The sequence below is a fragment of the Castor canadensis genome, chromosome 17 (assembly GCF_047511655.1).
Source record: "Castor canadensis chromosome 17, mCasCan1.hap1v2, whole genome shotgun sequence".
NCBI classification, from domain to species: Eukaryota; Metazoa; Chordata; class Mammalia; order Rodentia; family Castoridae; genus Castor; species Castor canadensis.
The window spans coordinates 13690138-13708071 of NC_133402.1; the positions used below are offsets into that span (position 1 = coordinate 13690138).

General features: G+C 48.2%; 1 protein-coding gene across 1 annotated transcript in view; it reads left to right on the plus strand.

The window, feature by feature from the left end:
* Xylt1 (xylosyltransferase 1) overlaps nucleotides 1-17934 on the plus strand; it is a 119036-nt gene that overhangs the window by 77100 nt on the left and 24002 nt on the right. Inside the window, exons 5-7 of the mRNA XM_020186695.2 lie at nucleotides 10307-10523; nucleotides 12985-13161; nucleotides 17494-17756. Coding sequence (XP_020042284.2) covers nucleotides 10307-10523; nucleotides 12985-13161; nucleotides 17494-17756 — 657 coding nt within the window. The remainder of the gene's footprint in view (nucleotides 1-10306; nucleotides 10524-12984; nucleotides 13162-17493; nucleotides 17757-17934) is intronic.

Below are 17934 nucleotides of genomic sequence, written 5' to 3' on the forward strand. Positions count from 1 at the left end.
GAAGTCAGTTCTCCTGACTCACTGGCCTCACTCCATCTAGCCTCTTTTCCTCAGTCAGAGGCTCCAGGACACTGGTGTTTAGCACTAGGACAGTGTTATCTAGTGGTAAGAGCAGAGATGATAGGGTCTAGCCATCTGTGTCAAAATGGCAGCTCTGCCACACCCCAGCCATGGCATTTCAGTAGTTGACTTGGAGTGGCCATAGGTCTGTTCCTTCATATTTTTTTTTTTTTTTTGGCCGTGCTGTGGCTTTGACTTCAGGGCCTTACACTTGCTTTCAAGAGCTCTACAACTTGAGCCACACCGCTAGCCTTTGTGCTTTACTTAGTTCTCAGATAAGGTCTCATGCTTTTGCCCAGGCTGGACTTGAACCATGATCCTCCTATCTCCTCCTCCCTAGTAGCTGGGATTGCAGCTATGCACCACTAGACCTGGACTATTCCTTCATCTTTATATGATTCAGATGGCGATAATGGGGTTGGGGGACTGAGTATTTTCACTGAACACAGGACGGCACAGAGCTGGGGGCACTTTCACATGTTATCTCACTTGTTATCTCAACGGTTTTCATCCCACTGGAGAGATGAAAACAGCTGAGCTTGCAGAGTTGTTTTAACTTGCAAGTCCTGTGACTTGTGAATGCGGAGCTGGGATTGCACCCCATTTAGTGTGACTGGAAGGCCAGTGTTCTTTTGTCACTCAGTGTTTCTGGTAACAGCCTATGAAAGGCCCTGCAGTTTTAATTTCTTGGTGTGTCCATGTGAAAGGACAAAAGCCTGTAACTTGAACGAGAATCATGTTGTGTGAGTGGGGCGGGCCCTTCCCTCCTTCCTAGAATTACCATTTCCCAAAGTGCCTTTCGGACCTACCAGTGATGTATGGGGTAATTCATACTGTGAAAGTTATGTATTGGCCTTACATGTATTGCCAAATCTGTGTATAACTGGTGCATCTAACCCATGAATTTATGGCAATTATGCTTAGACTAGGGCTAAGCTTTAAAATAACAGCTATTTAAAGCTGGCTTAAAGAAAAGTAGCAAGAGAGCTCTCTACAGATGCTATCCAAAGCACAGAGCACAGAGGCTAGGAATCCAGGCACTGAAGTCAGATGGGCAGGAGTCACACACCAGCTCTAAGCACTCGCTGTGTGTGGCCTTGCATAAATTACATCAATTATCCATGTGTCCCTTTCCTTTTCTGTAAAATGGGAATGAGGACAATAGTGCAGAGTTGTTCCAAGAATTAACTGAGTTAAGCCGGGTATAGTGGTACACACCTGTGATCCCAAACACTCAAGAGGTGGAGGCAGAAGAATTGCAAGTTTGAGACCTGCCCAGCCAAAGTTAGTGAGACAGCAATAAAAACTAAAGCAAAAAAGACAGAAGGAGTGGCTCAAGTGCCAGAGCACTGGCATAGCAAGTCAAGACCCTGGGTTCAATTCCCAGTACCACAAAAAGATGGAAAGAATGAGGGAGGAAGGAAAGTAGGGAGGGAGGAAGAAAGGAAGGGAAGGAGGAAAGTTAACTGGGTCAATATAAGCTCTTGGAACCATTAGCTATGCACAGAGAGCTGGTGATGGGGTGATGGGGTGGAGAAGGGAGAAGCAGCTGCCATTCCCAGTGGGAGAAGGCCAGGTGGATAGGAAGGTAGGAGAGGGTCCAGCCCCAGGTCACAAGTGACATAATTTCCCCTCTTCACCAGTCTGGACTCCACCTGCTTGGGCAGCACTACCCCTCCCCCCTCCCCTGGGTACCAGAGTGCCACCAAGCAGCTTCAGCAGCTCCCCTTCCCTGACATTGAACTAATCCTCCAGCTCAAACCTCCCTCAATGTGTAAACAGGCAACTGTTTAACCTGAACTTGGCAAATGAGAGCCTGGCCAGCGACCTCCTCCTGGCAGGTCTGCCGTCAGAAGGCTCTGTGATGCCAACTTCTGGAAGGATGGGCTCCATCCCTGGCTGACGTAAGCGGGTAATTAATAGCTCATCTCAAACCAGAAAGACAGATTGTGCTTCCCTTTTACTTTCCTTACACCTAAGCAGTGTGTCAATCACCACTCACAGCTCACTGTAAGCCATTTATGGCAGACGAGTCATGACAGAGCTTAGCGCTGTGCAGGCCCCGACGGGACCATGCTTGCTCCCCCTTCCTTGGCCTCAGCCTGCATCCTGACATTATTTTGGACTTCTTGTTTCACGTCAAATATGCACAGATGTGAGACAATAAACTAGAAAGAAAATATGTCCCTGGTGTCATGTTGAGAAGCAGAGTACAATTTTTATTTTCTTCTTTGTATTTTTCATGTTCCAAGCTATCTGTGGAGGGCACACACTGCTTTTATAATCAGAACAAAGGTTGTTTATAAAGATGTATGAAGCAGGGAAACATGGACCTGTAGGTGTTGGAGGTGCAAGCGGATTCAGGATCTCAGGCTCGAACCCCAGGACTCCGGGCCCCAGGATTCAGAACCCTGGCTTTCTTTGCATTTGCTCTACAGCTTCTCGTTCTTCTCTCTTTGAATATTAAACCCAAGTCAACTCTCTCTGCACAGGGCGGTAACAGTTACACATGGAAGGTTTACTGTGTGGCGGGAACCATCCCAAATCCTCCCCGCAACCCCATCATCACGTAAGGGCAATCATTTGTTTTCTTGTGCCACTCCCCCAGTCCTTTTTTGCTTTAGCTCTTTCTCAGATAGGATCTCATGCTTTTGCCCCAACTGGTCTCTGCCTATGATCCCCCTCAGAAGGTCCTATGACTTCTGAGGAGCCGGATCACAGACAAATGCCACCATGCCCAACTTGTCTGTAGAAGTGGTGTCTTGCGAACTTTTTGCCTCGGCTGGCCTCCAAATGTGATCCTCCTTGTCTCATCTCTGGAGTATCTGGGATTACAGGCAGTGGCCGTCATGCCCAGTTCCCAATACAATCATTATTATACCCATTTTTGAGACAGCAACACTGAGGATGGATAGATTCAACAACACATAGCAGGTGAGCAGGGAAACAGATCTAATACCAGGAAGTGTGGATTGTTATAATGACTGATTCCTCTAAAGATGTTCACTGTGGAGTTTCCTCCATATCCAGGTATTGTAGCCTATTTTCTGCTACTGAAATAAAACACTGGAGTCAGGCTACTTATAAAGAAAAGAGGTTTGTGATGGAGCCTGAAGGTCCAGATGGCATAGTGCCAGCTCTGGTGGGGGCCCCAGGGCTCATGGCAGAGCAAGAAACAGAAAGCCAAAGAAGCCGTATGGAGCTAGCTTTGGGCTTTTATAACAACTTCTCCAAGAAGGAACCAGTTCTGCTGCAAAGGTGCCATTCCCCTCCAAGGACACATCCCCTGAAGGATGTCCCATTAGGCCCCACATCTTAAAGGGCCACATCAGCTTACAACAAGACCACTGTGGAGACCCAGCCTCCAACACATGGCCCTTAGGGGAACACACTTGAACCCTAGCATTCAGCCCTTTGTACTTATGAATGAGACAGTCCTTCCACCAATCAGATCACAGCCTTCCTGCTCCATGATTGGTCTGCTCAAAAGGGAGGTGGTGAGTCGAGGCCTCTCTCACTCCAGCCAGCCTCCTCATCTATTGCCAGTCAGCTGGGCCCTGGCACACTCTAGTTGTGTCCCCATAAAACTCTTCCCCTGCTCGTCAGAGGATTCACTGCTTCTCATCTCTCTGGTCCAGCATAGATGTCACCTCCAGGGAGAAGCCTTCTCTATCTTCACTAATAAAATCTGAGCTTCTGTTTTCTGCCATTGCTCTCCCCATCACATGCATGCTTCCCACATAACACATATCATACTATGCAATGAAATATTGGTGGTTTGTCCTTCTCTCTCTACTTGCTCATTTACTAGAGCAGTATGGTGGCCTTATGGCCACCAGGGTACAATCCACAGCCTGGCTGTTAAGGTTCAAATCACATCTTTACCACCAACCAGCTGTACAAGCTTGGGAAAATTACTTAACTTCTCTCTGCCTCTGTTCTTTTATTTTCAAAGTGAACCCTGATGGGGCTACAGTAAAGACTCTATGATAAATGAGAGGATATGGATTGGATATATGGAACAGAACCTAGAATGTAATGTGTGCTCAATAAATGGAAGCTGTTGTCTTTCTTTCTCTCCCCCTAGATGTGAGAGAGGGCAAGGCTGGTGTTGGTCTTATTCTTCACCATGTCCTGAGTATAAAGATGAGGGCCTGGAGGATCAAAGGTGCCTCCCAGAGCGGCTGCAAATGTGGGTATCCTGAGCCTCTTGGCTCTTCCAGCTACTGGAGCACAGAGGCATGACGACCAGACACAATCAGGTCAAGGAAGGGTGCAGCCCACCAAGGCCTGAAGAAGAGCAGCAGGGAGCCTTATGGGGATGCCAAACTCAGAACCAGTGAACTGAATCCTCGCTGGCTCCAGGCTTGAAAGATGGGAGGGGTTTGTATTCATGGGACTCACACCAAATTAGAAGGGAGGCCACCATTATGCCATGGCTGTCGCTTAACTGAAATAATTACAGGAGATAGGGCTCCATGTGGGGGCTTTGGACTCTGTCCTTGATACTGAAGCAACCTTGCTTTTTTAACAATTGTCATATATTAGTTGTACAAAGAGATTTCATTGTGATATTTGCACACATGTACACAGTCCACCCTGATCAAATTCACCGCCTCCCTTGCTCCTCCTTGTTCCCTATCCCCCCTTCTTAAAGCAATTTCAGTAGGTGTCATTGTTCTATTTTCATACATGTGTATAAAAAAGTTTTTCTACCATATTCACCCCCACCCCCCAGCCTCTCTTTGCCCTTCCGCTCCTGCTGGTACTCATCCCCAAACAAAACCTGTCTTACGTTCCTGTCATTCATTTTTGAGGTCTAGATTTCTTTCTCTAGCCCTGGAGGTGCTGTACATACACACGTACCAAATCCCAGAAGGGAGAAATTTAATTTCTCCATCTTGATGAGGGAAACCTTCAGCACCCCGGGTAGTTGTGGAGGACTGGCTATGTGCCAGGTGTTTCACTAAGGACTCTTTTTGCACAGTCCTCCTCTCTCCACATGACCTTCACACCATCTCTTAGAGGTAGGCGTACTGTGATCAGTTTCCATGGAAGATGCCAAAGCATTCACACGATTAAACATGTCTAAGGTCAGACACAGGCACAGGTCTTGGACCAAGGAGTCTGGCCGCTCTGTCTACCGCTGTAACACGTGAGCCTGTTCCCAGGGCTGGCTGATTTCTGGCATGGCGGATCTGCACACTTGGTTCCATGACTTTGTGTTTTAACTAAAACGCTTAGTCTGTACTTAGGCTAAAGAGGTCACGTGAGTCAGTCACAGATCACAGGACAGGAAAATGGAAGAATAGGAGACTTCTTTCTAGGCTCTGGGACTTTGGATATGTCTTTCATCTTCTCTGAGTCTTGGGGTTTACCTTTTTTTTTTGTTACTTGTATAGTTGGTTGTATTAACTAATAGCTAAGACTCCTCCTTGCTCAGACATATTGTAGAGTCTAAGGGTCAGACTTCTTCCTTTTAGAACTCATAATGGGAGTCGTTCTGGAGCAATTCCACGCTTGAGTATGCTAATATTTTAAGCAGGGGATTGACAGAATTGAGATACTCCTTCATCATCTGCCTTTCCAAAGACCCCAGAAGCTTTCTTCACTACCTCTTCTCCTGTGGAGGCAGTCAGACCCCCTCCACTCTGACTTAATTAGGACCCTCTATTGTGACATACATTCGTGCTCAACTGGTACATTTGGTCCCTGTGACTCCCTGTGCAATCCTGTTTAGCTGTGAGTTCATCCCATATTGGGAAATCCCATATCATCCCACTCAGAGAGAGAAATCTCAGGAAGGTAAGACACCAATTCCTCAGAGCCTAGAAATAAAATTAATGTATGTGACTCCACCTTTGACATCAGGTCCTCTTCTGAAGGCAGAAGTCCTCATAAAGTCATCAGAAACCTCTTCCAAAAATCACAAAGAGCTTTTCTCTTATTTCTCTTCATTTCAGGCCACTGTCTTTTTGAGAAAGTGGATGTTCTCAAATCCTTTGTTTCTGTCCCTTTTGGAGGGACCCAAAAGGTGACTTGGGACAACCTAGAATGCAGAGTAAAGAGCTTGCATTGGATTCTGCCAGACCTGGATTCAAGTCTAGGACTTCTATCTGGCTGTGTGACTTGGGGGAAATTCCTTAACCTTATGAGGTTCTATTCCTTTGTTTGTCAAATGTGTTAGAAAAATTGGCTACCTGGTTACTAATTTCTGTGACTTCCTGCTTGCCCAACAGCTGTGGCTGTTACTCTTCCCTTTATTCATTCATTTAGTAAGCATTTACTGAGCACCTCCTGCATGCTAAGCACTATTCTAGGGGTACAGCAGTGAATAAAAACCTCTGCCATCTCGGATTTATGTCTAGTGAGTACAAAGAGTACTAGTACTCACTAGACATAAGTGAGTTCTGTTAGAAAGTAAAAAGCATGAAAGGAGGGTCTAGCTTATCAGGCGTGGGAGAAGGACATCCCTGTTGCATAAGAAGAGACTGATGATGGTGACCATCATTGGCTGGGTGACCATCACTTCCTAAACATTTTCCAGAGCCCTTGGAGGAGTGCCATCTTCACTTCTTTGATTTGGGAAGTTGTTGGGACAGGGCTTACCTGACATGTAGGGACAGGATTTGTACTTGGCTCTGCCCAGTGCCTGTTCTGCTATGGGACCTCCTAGTTCCCAGATGCCCAAGGTAACCATGGCAATGAGACATGGAACTGAGGGAAAGAGCGCATCTTTGTATTGACCCATGGCTGCGCAGCTGTGCTCCATCCATTAGGGCAAAGCCAGGCACCCCCTGTTGGAGAGCAGCATCTATGAGCGACATGCCCAGATGTGTCTGCTGACTTACCTGGCCTTCCAATTGGCCTTTCCAGGTTATGGTGAATGCACAGGTCGGGGGGTGTGGGGGAAGCAAATCCAAGCCCAAACAGCTGAGTCTTCTCTTTGGGTTGATAATAGACTCTGGACCTCCGCCACCTTCTTCCAAGTGAAAACAAGGTCCTCAGCAGACCCTGTCACTCCAGAAACTTCTGAGACCAGAGAAACTCTTCATCTGTATTTACTCATAATTAACCAAAGCATATATTTGCAGCTTATCCAGTTTTGAATGCAGTAAATATAAAGTGCAATCTCCCGACACCATGAATATTTCATTTTGGAGATGACTAAGTAAATATTGTATTTGAATATTATGGCTGGGGACATCACGTTAAAATTGCAAGATGATGCTATTGTCCCATAGAGTGGAGCACGAAATTTAAAGTCTGGACCATGGGAGAAAAAAATCTGCTAGTCCCCTCACCTGTATGTTTTCATTCTCTCTTTTCTCTTCTCTCTATCCTTTTCTTCTTCTCCTCCTCCTCCTTCTTTCATCTCTCCTCTTCCCACTCCCTCTCCTCCCCTGTCTTTCTGTTTTTCCGAATCATGTATACTTTCATATAAGCTATCTGAAATTTAAAGTCTTGCTTGGCGATCTCCCTGACTGGACACTACTGCATAATGAGCACCAGCCAGAGGTGAGGTAGAGTTTGATTTTCCTAAATTCAGGGTCTTTTTATGGCCCACTTTTGTTGCTATTGGGGTAATATTGTGGCTATAAGGAAAACCCTCACCGAGCCCTCCCCACTGAGAACACGATTTTGATCATGACCTTGGAATTTCCATGTGGAAAGATGTGTTAGGAAAAGAATAAGACCAGCATTGCTGGACACCTGGTCTCCTGATGGTTTCCACCCTTGTGAGAGGCCTCTGTGTGTCTCTGGAAAAGTTATCACCCCTCTCTGGGCTTCTTTGTACACCTGCATATCTGCCCCAGACCCTCTTCCTAGGTATAGCAGAGTGACTTACAGAATATCACAGATGGAATTTGACTTGGCCTAGAAATATGTTGTATTTAGTCAGAAACACTTTTTTGTGGTACTGAGGTTGCAACTCAGGGCCTGCTTGCTAGGCAGGTGCTCTGCCACTTGAACCACACCCCCCAGACCTTTTGCTTTTGTTATTTTGGGGATAGGGTCATACATTGTTATCTGGAGTGCAGTCCTCCTATTTTCACTTTCCATGTAGTTGGATGACAGGCATACCCAAAAATCATGCCCAGTTTTATGGATTGGGATGGGGTCTTGCTAGCTTTTGCACAGGCTGGACTTGAACCAAAATCCTGCTGATCTCTGTCTCCCAAGTAGCTGTGATTACAGGTGTGAGCCACTGTGCCCAGCCAGAAACACTTTGTTAAAGGAATTAAGTGCTTCCAGAGTGAGCACTCTCTACAGTCAGATTCACCACTCCACATGTTGTCTTATACTCATCACACTTCACAGCCTTGTGATCAGCGTGACTCCTGTAAGTATTTCACCTTACAACCTAGGCCTAAACCCAACTTTGCAATTATACCAAGGGAGAGTTTTCAAAGATGCCCAGCTTGGGGAGAGCCCTTCACAGATACTAAAGCCTGGACCAGGAGGCTGTGTGGGCTGGCAGGCATGTGGAGGAAGGACATTGTGAGGGTGACAATGCAGAGAAGGACTCAAGCAAGAGCGTTGTTTATGAGAGCCTGAAAACTCCAGCCTCACGTGTGTGAGCTGCAGAACAGGGAGATCCTGTGTCAGGAGACCTCTGGGCTGTAAACTGGCCCCTTGATAACTAGCTCCTTGGGATAGATATCACCTTTACTTCTACTTGCTCCTGCCCCCTGCCCACTGCAGAGCCTGGCACACAGGAGCTGTGTCCAATGTGAATGAACTAAAAGTCTGGGCAGAGGACTTGGCTCTAGCTCTGTGCACTCCACTTCACCAGCTCTGAGCTGAGAAGCTTTGGTCTCTGTGGCTATGACTTTACCCTGTCTGCCTCGCACAGTCCTAAATGAGGTGATTATGCCTATGTTTAGTTACTGCAGTAGGAATTAGCAGTCAATCTGGGTGGGGGGTGGTTGTTCTTGGGGAGAACCTGGGAGGTCCATGACCTTGAATGGGAACCAAATAATATCTTTATTTCCACCAAATTCAAACTAACTGAATGTAGGCACCAAACCACAGTAATACTAGCAGTAACTGACTGTCCCCAGTAAGAATCTGTATCTTCGTATCATGCTGCAGTGGTGTGAATACCTCTAAACATCTCTTCTGCTCATACTGCTTCTTCAAATTCACAGTAGTCATTAGTCCTGCCACCATAGCTTGTTATGTAAAGTGTTAATGAAGAAACCTTGCACCGTCATGAATTTGGGTATCTTCAAAATATTTTGTGATTCTGTATAGAATGTGCAATTCAGAAGGACATGTGGCAGGGTGTGGCTCAGGGGCAGATTGCCTGCCTAGCACGCACAGGCCCTGGGTTCCATCCCCAGCACTGCAAAACAAAATAATAATGATAAAAGAAGTACAAGCCAGGTGCTGGTGGCTCACGCCTGTAATCCCAGTTGCTTGGGAGAAGCCAGCCAAGGCAAATAGTTCACAAGACCCCATCTCAACCAAGAGCTGGGCACAATAACACACACCTGTCCATCCCAAGCAATGTGGGAGACTGAGATGGGAAGGACTGCAGTTCCAGGCAAAAAAATTTCACGAGACCCCATCTTGATGGAAAAAAGCTGGGCATGGTGGCACTTGCCTGTCACCCAGTGATGGTGTGAAGCCTAAAATAGGAGGATCACCATCCAGTCTAGCCTGGGCAAAAAGCAAGACCCTATCTCCAAAATAACCAGAGCAAAACAGGTTGGAGGTATGACTCACATGATAGAGCACCTGCCTAGCAGGCATGAAGTCCTGAGTTCAAATTCAAGTACTTCCAAAAAATGTACATATATTACAATATGGTAACTTTGGTAGGGCTTTCTAGAGCTTTGTAACCCTGTATATTTTGGTGCAAACTTTTAAGAACACTGGCTAAGGTGAGTTCACAGGCTGAACAGCCCCAGCAGCAGTGGCACAAAAACCCTATTTGGAACATGCTCTGGAGAGGACGTAAAGGTGGCTGGTGGCCATTGCCACCTGATGGTGCAAAGTCCCCTGAGCTCTGAGCTTCAGTGGCCTCCTGTGTAAATGGGGTAACAACAGTACCTGCCCATAGGGCAGAGTGCCCCACCTCACTTGTGAAGAACAAGAGATAAATGATACCCAGCACCCCCAACTCAGCACCTGGCACACAGCAAGTGCTCAGTAAATACCGGTGTGACTGTGATGTGTCATTTGGGCTCTGTGTGGCGTTCCCCCTTCTCAGAGCTCAGGGGTACCTTGTGTAACTCAGGTTCATCCGGAAGCAAGGTCTGGACCGGCTCTTCCTCGAGTGTGATGCCCACATGTGGCGTCTGGGCGACCGGCGTATCCCAGAGGGCATTGCGGTGGACGGTGGCTCAGATTGGTTCCTGCTGAACAGGAAGTTTGTGGAGTATGTGACATTCTCCACAGACGATCTGGTGACCAAGATGAAGCAGTTCTATGCTTACACGCTGCTTCCTGCCGAGGTGAGTGAAAGGAGGGACTCCTCAAGAGAGAGAGACCTGGTTGTCATTGTATGCTCCCTGGTCCCCCTCCAACCGGCATAGAGGCTATGAGTAGCCAATACAGTGTAGTCACCAACGAATAGAAAAGGCAGCCTTTGCTAAAGACACGCAGCCCTGTTGGTCATAAAAAAAGATAATATACTGATTTTCTTAGAACATGACACTTTACTGTCATTTTCTAGAAAAAAATTATTTAAAAATTACAAACCTCTAACGTCTACAGTGTTGACAATGCCAGCTTGTATTGTTCAGTGTGCGTCTTGCACAACTGTATATGCTGACTCTTCCACATGAACTTGTGACAGATCCTCATGTTATAAGCACCTTTTCAACATCAGTGATCTCCTCCTTACTTGAATACATGGCAATCATTTCTTCATAGAAAATAGTGTCGGCTTTGTTGGTCATACCCTATAAATCCAAGAGATCCCAGAGACAGCCAAGCACGGTTTCCTACATTGACCCTCTTCCTTGTCAGCCACTCTGGCCAAGTGCTCAGAGCTCAGAATTTCCTGTTGGGAGTATTGGAAAGCATGCAGGGGACCCAAAACCATTTTTCTAACCTAAGGATGGGAAACCCCTTGCATAAGATCGCACACCATTCTAAATCAGTCCAGACCCATCTAGAAATGAAAAGGGTGTCCTCCTGTTTGAACCAAGCCAGCAGCCTTCCTGTCATGTCTTTGCTGAGAGCTTCTAGATTCATCTCTCTGACCTCCAGTTCACGTCCACTGGAACTTCCCACTTCAGAAAACTCCAGCACTGGTTCCCTTTCCAGTGAGCCTGTGACATTTCTTATGAACTGTCCACTGTTCCTCCCATGGCTGGGTCCCCAACTCTGGACCACACAGGCAGTGCACCTCCAAATCAGACCAGACAGTGCATCCCATTTGGTGGTTTCCATATCATTCCAGGGTGGGGTGGGGACCAACCAGGGTGGGGAACTTGCCATTGCTGGGCTGGGTTTTACTATTCTGCACACATGTTAAGTAATGAGCTTTTTATCCTGTTTCAGTAAAAAATCACCTTTTCTCTCAATTCTGATAACCTGCTCATCCATTATCTTCTGGGAATTTCTGCATCATTGTGAAGCGACACAGGGCACTTTCCCATGGCTTGGTGGAGAATAGGTGCCTTCATGGGCTTGAGATAACTCAGACTTATCTCCAGGTTTACTGACATGTCATTTAGTATCACAGGACGCCCAGCCGGAAGTGGTGTGTGGAGCCTTATCTTGCCCACTCACCCATTTAGAAGAAATTCTTTGGAGTTTGGTTGTCTTCATCAAGACATTGACTATATTGCTGGTGGCCGAAGCTCACTTCCCCTTCACTGTCCCAACACACATACTTGCTTGTCCCCAGGGTCTCTATGTGGCCCTCCCTGACACCTCTAGGGGACTGGTTTGGAAGACATCTGAAGACTGTGTCCAGAAATTTGTAACAGCAGACCCATATTCTCCAGTCCCTCTGGGGACCAGAGAGCAGGGGAAGCTGCTCCCCAATGGCTGGAATTGTTACTAACAGCAGTGAGATAGGAGCCTCTCTCTTTCTCTCCACCTCTGTCTCAATATCCCAGCAGCTCCAGCCGTTGTGTCTCCTCTCTGGTCTTTCTTTTCACTCCCAACCTTGCTTGTTTCTCAAGGTCCTTGGAGAGGTTGGCCAAAAGTCCTAGGATTAGGGAGAAACAATGGCTCATGGCCCAGCACCATGGACAGCAGCACAGCTGCCCTTCCCTTGTATCCTTGCATCATGCCTTGGTGAGTGTAATAGCTCCTGCTTCAGTATCATGGACAGTGAGCAGTCCATGCATCCCTGCCTTGTAGCCACACAGTCTGGGAGCAGTTGGCTGTTGCTTCAGCACCATGGACAGCCACCAGCTCCACTCTACCCTTCCCTGTGTGTGGTCACACTGCGAGTGACTAAGGTAGGTGAGGACCTCAGTCTTGATGGGTCCATGAATTGGGCCTCCCTCACTCAGGGGTGAAATTGTAGCATATTCGTTGTTACCAGGCTATCTCAGACTTGGTGCCTGTTTGTTTCAAAACTGACTCTGCAAAGCAAGAGTCTTGTGGCCCAAGGTATCCTGGGAAATTGTCCCTATGTTTGCTCTGGCATCATGCATTGACAAACTCTGACAGACTCTTCCTGTCTGCTGAAAAGACACAAAGGTGACACTGAGGTGCCTTGACATCAGATTCTAGACCCTTGAAAAGACAGTGCTCAGGGCAGCCAACCTCTCAGCAAGTTAGCCATTCAGGACAAAGCACATACTTGAGTTTGGACCACCCTGGAAGCTGACCCCATCTGCAGGTGGGTCTCCAAGAGAATCCCTTTGCAGCCAGTGGTCCCCAGGAAGCGACACTCAATGTACTCAGGGGAGGCGGGGAGAGATTTCAGGCTGGCCCCTGTCTCCTCTGCAGTCCTTCTTCCATACGGTCCTGGAGAACAGCCCCCACTGTGACACCATGGTGGACAACAACCTGCGTGTCACCAACTGGAACCGCAAGCTGGGTTGCAGGTGCCAGTACAAGCACATCGTGGACTGGTGCGGCTGCTCCCCCAACGACTTCAAGCCACAGGACTTCCACCGCTTCCAGGTGAGCCCACCGAGCTTGCCAGCCCCAGGCCACACCTGCCCAGCAAACCACTGCAGGCCTCCAGGGGCTACAGGTCCTACAGATTGTCTTGTCCTTCAGTGTGTAACCAACTGGTAACAAGACAGCACAATCACTAACTAGTGTTCCCTGAGCACTTACTCGGTGCCAGGGCTGCTTGAACCATTTTGCCTGTATTGACTCATTAACCTCACAGCAACCTTATATGTGTCTTATTATTCCACCTTAAAGACAGGGAAACTGAGGCATAGAAAGGTCACAAACCTTATATCCAAGGTCATGTGGCCCAAGGTATTCATTTCCAGGGCCATTCTATCTGCTTTTCTGTTTTGCCTTTCAATCACAACTCCCTTGGCATATCTGTTAAAATTTCTGGGTGGTGCATGCCTGTAATCCCAGCTACTCAGGAGGCAGAGACTGGGAGAATCACAGTTCGAGGTCAGCCCAGTGAAAAAATTAGTGAGGTCCTATCTCAACCAACAAGCTTGGTATGGTGGCACAAGTCTGTAATCCCATCTACATGGGAAGCATAGGTAAGGAAGATCACCATCCAAGATAAAATGAAAAGCAAGGCCCTGTCTGAAAAGAAACCAAAGCAAAATGGCTGTGGCTCAAGTGGTAGAACACCTGCCTAGCAAGCCCAAGGCTCTAAATTCAAACCCTAGTACTGCCAAATATATACAGATATAGGCTTCTGCTATACAGTGTATACCTCTCTGGGTAGAAACTGAATCTACGGAGGGCAGAGCTTTTCAACCAGCACTCCTCACATGGTAACTGGACTGTTGGGGACTGTAAGGCCCCCTGAGCACTGTAGGATGTTAACAGCATCCCTGGCCTCTGCCAGTGTGACCCCAGTAGCACTCTCCAGCTGTGACAACCAAAAACTGTCTCCAAACATGGCGTGGTATGCCCTAGGGACAAACTGGCCCTAGGTTGAGAACTACTGGTCTCTAGCCAGGTCCAGAAAAGTATTTTGTTGTGATGCACTTTGGAAGAATCTGATGAACACTCAAGCTGGGGAGCCACCTTGCTCGGTGAACTTGAAGGAGTAAAAAGAGGAAGAAATGTCTTCACCTTCACAGCCGTGTCCTCACAGCCTGGCAATTTAGTGCTCTGAGCAGCGCCAAGGCAAGCAGGGGGAAAGGTTCAGCTTGCCTCGAGGCCCAGGTCCTTCCCCAGATGTAATCTCTTCCTGTCCCCCTGCCCTGCTCCGTCTGGACCAGCATGGTGACTGGGAGGGGAGGGGTCTCTGTGCTTCCTCCTGTGCCCCTCACCACACTCAGGCCCAGCTGCAGAGCACAGGAAATGTCCAGACAAGTCAGGCTGAGGTCTCGGGAGTAGCCCTGTGGAGACCATGTGCCGCTTCTCAAAGTGTTAACTGGGTTCATGGTTGGGACAGTTGATACCATAGTGTAGGTCGGTAACCCAGCCAAGGTGCCCTGAGCCCTCGCCCTGGCATGCAACCGAAACAGCCAGGGGAGGACATGGGACATATGCTGCCTGCATGCTCTCAGACTGCTCAGAGCGAGGCCACAGACCAGCGTCACCACCCCCACCAGCGAGCTTATCCCAAATGTGGAGGCTCAGCCCTCTCTACGCCCACAGAGTCAGAATCAAATGAGGACCATGAAGAGGTCCCCCAGGTGGCTGGAATGCCATTGTGCTTGATCTGTGTTGTCCCAGCCTGTTTGCTGGACCCTCTGTGGACACTGCCTTCACTGGGGTGGATAGCCCTTCTCTTGTTCAGGTGGGGAAACTGAGGCACAGAGGGAATTTTTTAAAAACTTAACTGCCTGTCACCTTGCAGCTAGTAAATTTGGTAGGGCTGACTCCAGATTGTTTATGTTCTGTTAACCCTGGTGCCACCTGGGTACCTACACTGGTGCAGGATACACAGAGCTTTCATCTTGTCCTTTATGTCCTCCAACGTTCCCACCTAGTGAATGAACTAAACAGTTCCTGCAATGCAGCTTCTTTGAGGTCTATTTTTGGTGGTGGGTTGACAGCCACCCCCATCAAACCATGTTGAGATTGGGTGACATTTGGCTCTCCACTGCCCATGCAGAAAGGAACTGCTGAGCAGAGAGCTACCAGGGTGTGTGACTGTCTGACTATTGAAAAGAAGGAAATAATAGGACACCCACCTTCACAGAGGGCCACCTTGACCCTTGCTGCAGAGGTGCTCCAGCCTCCACAGCAAGCATCCCAGAGAGCTGCTTCCCCCAGGCTGCCTTGGGGGGCAGCCTGTATATTCTAGCCCCAGAACCCTGAGGAGATCATGGTCTCTGATGTGGTCTGGCTAACTTAGTGACCATGTCACGTGCTCCCAGCTCTTTCTTTCACAGTAAACAGAGATCAAGAATACTCCCCCAACATCTAGAAGCACAAAGCCGCTGCCGGGAAGGAACTGGGAGTCCTTATAGAACAGGACCTTGGAGGAAGAGACGATAAATATAGAAATGTGTCCTTTGAGGAGAATGGGCCGTGGTCAGGGAACCTCAGGCAGAGAGAGCAGGCTGAGCTGCACTGAGCTGGCTTTCTGCCTCTAGGAAATGAAGATTTAGAGGTCCCTGTAGAGACAGGGACCTGGTAGCAAAATGAAGTGGTAATGATAGCCATCATAAGGTAATGCACAGATAACCCGAGCTGCTAGGTTTGATTCAGGGATGAGAAAGTGAGGCTGGGGCGCTTGGGTGACTTGCCAAAGTCATACACACCTAGAAAGTAGCAGAGCACCTCAACTGAGGTGGGCTGGCTCCATCCAGTGCCCTCCACCAGGAGGAGTTCCCAGGGCTCGTGAAGCTGAGAGATTTGAAGACAAAGGCAAAGATGTTTCTTCCCAGGAGCTTTTGATGTAGTCACTAGCTCAGTCCTCGAGTGACCCAGTAGAAATAGCTGGGGTTCGTAGCCATCCGATCCGGTAGAGGGTATCGCCCTGCCACTGACGTGCTGTGTGTCTGTTAATAAGCCTCTGTCCCTCTCTGGGCGTACTTCATTGAGTGATCGGTTTATGTCATAGTCTTCGAACACTGTATAATACTCATGTGGAAAGTCTTTGGATACACATTCCTGGGCTTCACTCAGTAGTCGGTCTCAAGACATAACAATCTGAATTTTTAAAAGCTGTTCCAGTGGCTCTGATTAGCAGCCAGCTCTGGTGTCACTTCATGTCCTCAAGCCTTAGTGAGTAAGTGAATTATGACTGGGGTTGTGGCTGAAGGCCTGGCTCTGGGGGTCCCAATGGACCAGGTCTAGCCACGTTCCTGAAAAGACCAAATAAAAAACTGAATGATGGTGAGATCAGGAAAGGAATTTGTCCTTAGTGTGGCCACACTGGGAAGAAGAGAGAGGTCTAGCAACAGCAGCTGTGTCTTCCAGGTGCTAACAGTAGCGTGGGATTTATTTAGGGAAGGGACAAAGGCCTAGGCCAGAGGGTCCATGTGTCTGGCATCCCTGATTGGGCACAGCCTGATGGCTTATTATCCTGGGGCTGGGGGGTTGGGCAGCAGTAGTTTCAGTTTCTATCACAGTTGTTTATCTATCAGTCCTGTGATCCTGGAGTTTGAGATAAACTGAGGGAAACAATGACTCAGAAAACAACAGGTCAGAGGGAAACAAAATGGAGTTAGTTAGGTCAGTGTGTAGGTCTTCCTTCAGAGTCATCTGGAAAGTTAAAAATACTAAGTCCCAGAGCCCCACTCATGGCGATTGTGATCAGTAAATCTGGAACATCCTGGGTCAGTTTATAGTCAGCTGAAATTCCAGGGAGGCACTAGGGAGTGGTGGGGACTGTGGTGAAGAGCCCGTGTTTTGTCTAAAGGAATGGCTATTATTCTACTTTAAGCAGTTGTTCCTACATCTGGGGTTGCTAGATGGGTGGCTGTATCCAGAGAAGCCAGAAATTGTTTCCATGACTCTCATTTTTTAAACATCGACAGCTAATTTGATCCTAAAACATTCTCCTGGCCAATTCAAATACACCTGCAGGCTGCATTTGCTCTAGCTTTCGAGTCTGTGACCATCCCTGAACAATTTCCGAGCCCCATCCCAACTATAAGCACGGAGGCACCTATTTATTATCAGGCTTTTGAATGATGCTTGCTGAGTGGCCACCATTGATACCTTAGAGACACTAACTAATTCGGTCCTCATCACGCCCCCATTCTGACCCCCTTTACCGCGAGGTCAGCGAGTGTCAGAGCTGGAGTTTGGGTCCAAGCAGGCAGCGCCTGCTCCTCACCATGAGACAAGGGTGAGGGTCTCCCCATCACACGTTCATGTGCCTTTGTCCTGTTTAATCTCCGAGCACAGCAGACAGCCCGGCCAACCTTCTTTGCCCGAAAGTTCGAAGCTGTGGTCAATCAGGAGATCATCGGGCAGCTGGACTATTACCTGTATGGGAACTACCCAGCGGGCACCCCGGGCCTCCGCTCCTACTGGGAGAACGTCTATGATGAGCCTGATGGCGTCAACAGCCTGAGCGACGTGATGCTCACCCTGTACCACTCCTTTGCTCGGCTGGGCCTGCGACGGGCTGAGTCATCACTGCACACGGATGGGGAGAACAGCTGCAGGTGAGCCCGGGGACCGAGCTGGGGTTTTGGGGAGGCATGGAGGTCCAAGCAGGCAGGAAGTTGGGGTGCAAGGAGAGTCCTCCCCTCTTTGGGGGCTGCAACTCCACCCCTGCTTCTCCCTCTCTCCCTTTGTCCCCAGATCATTGCTTCAGACATGTGGCTTTATTTCTTGCCTGAG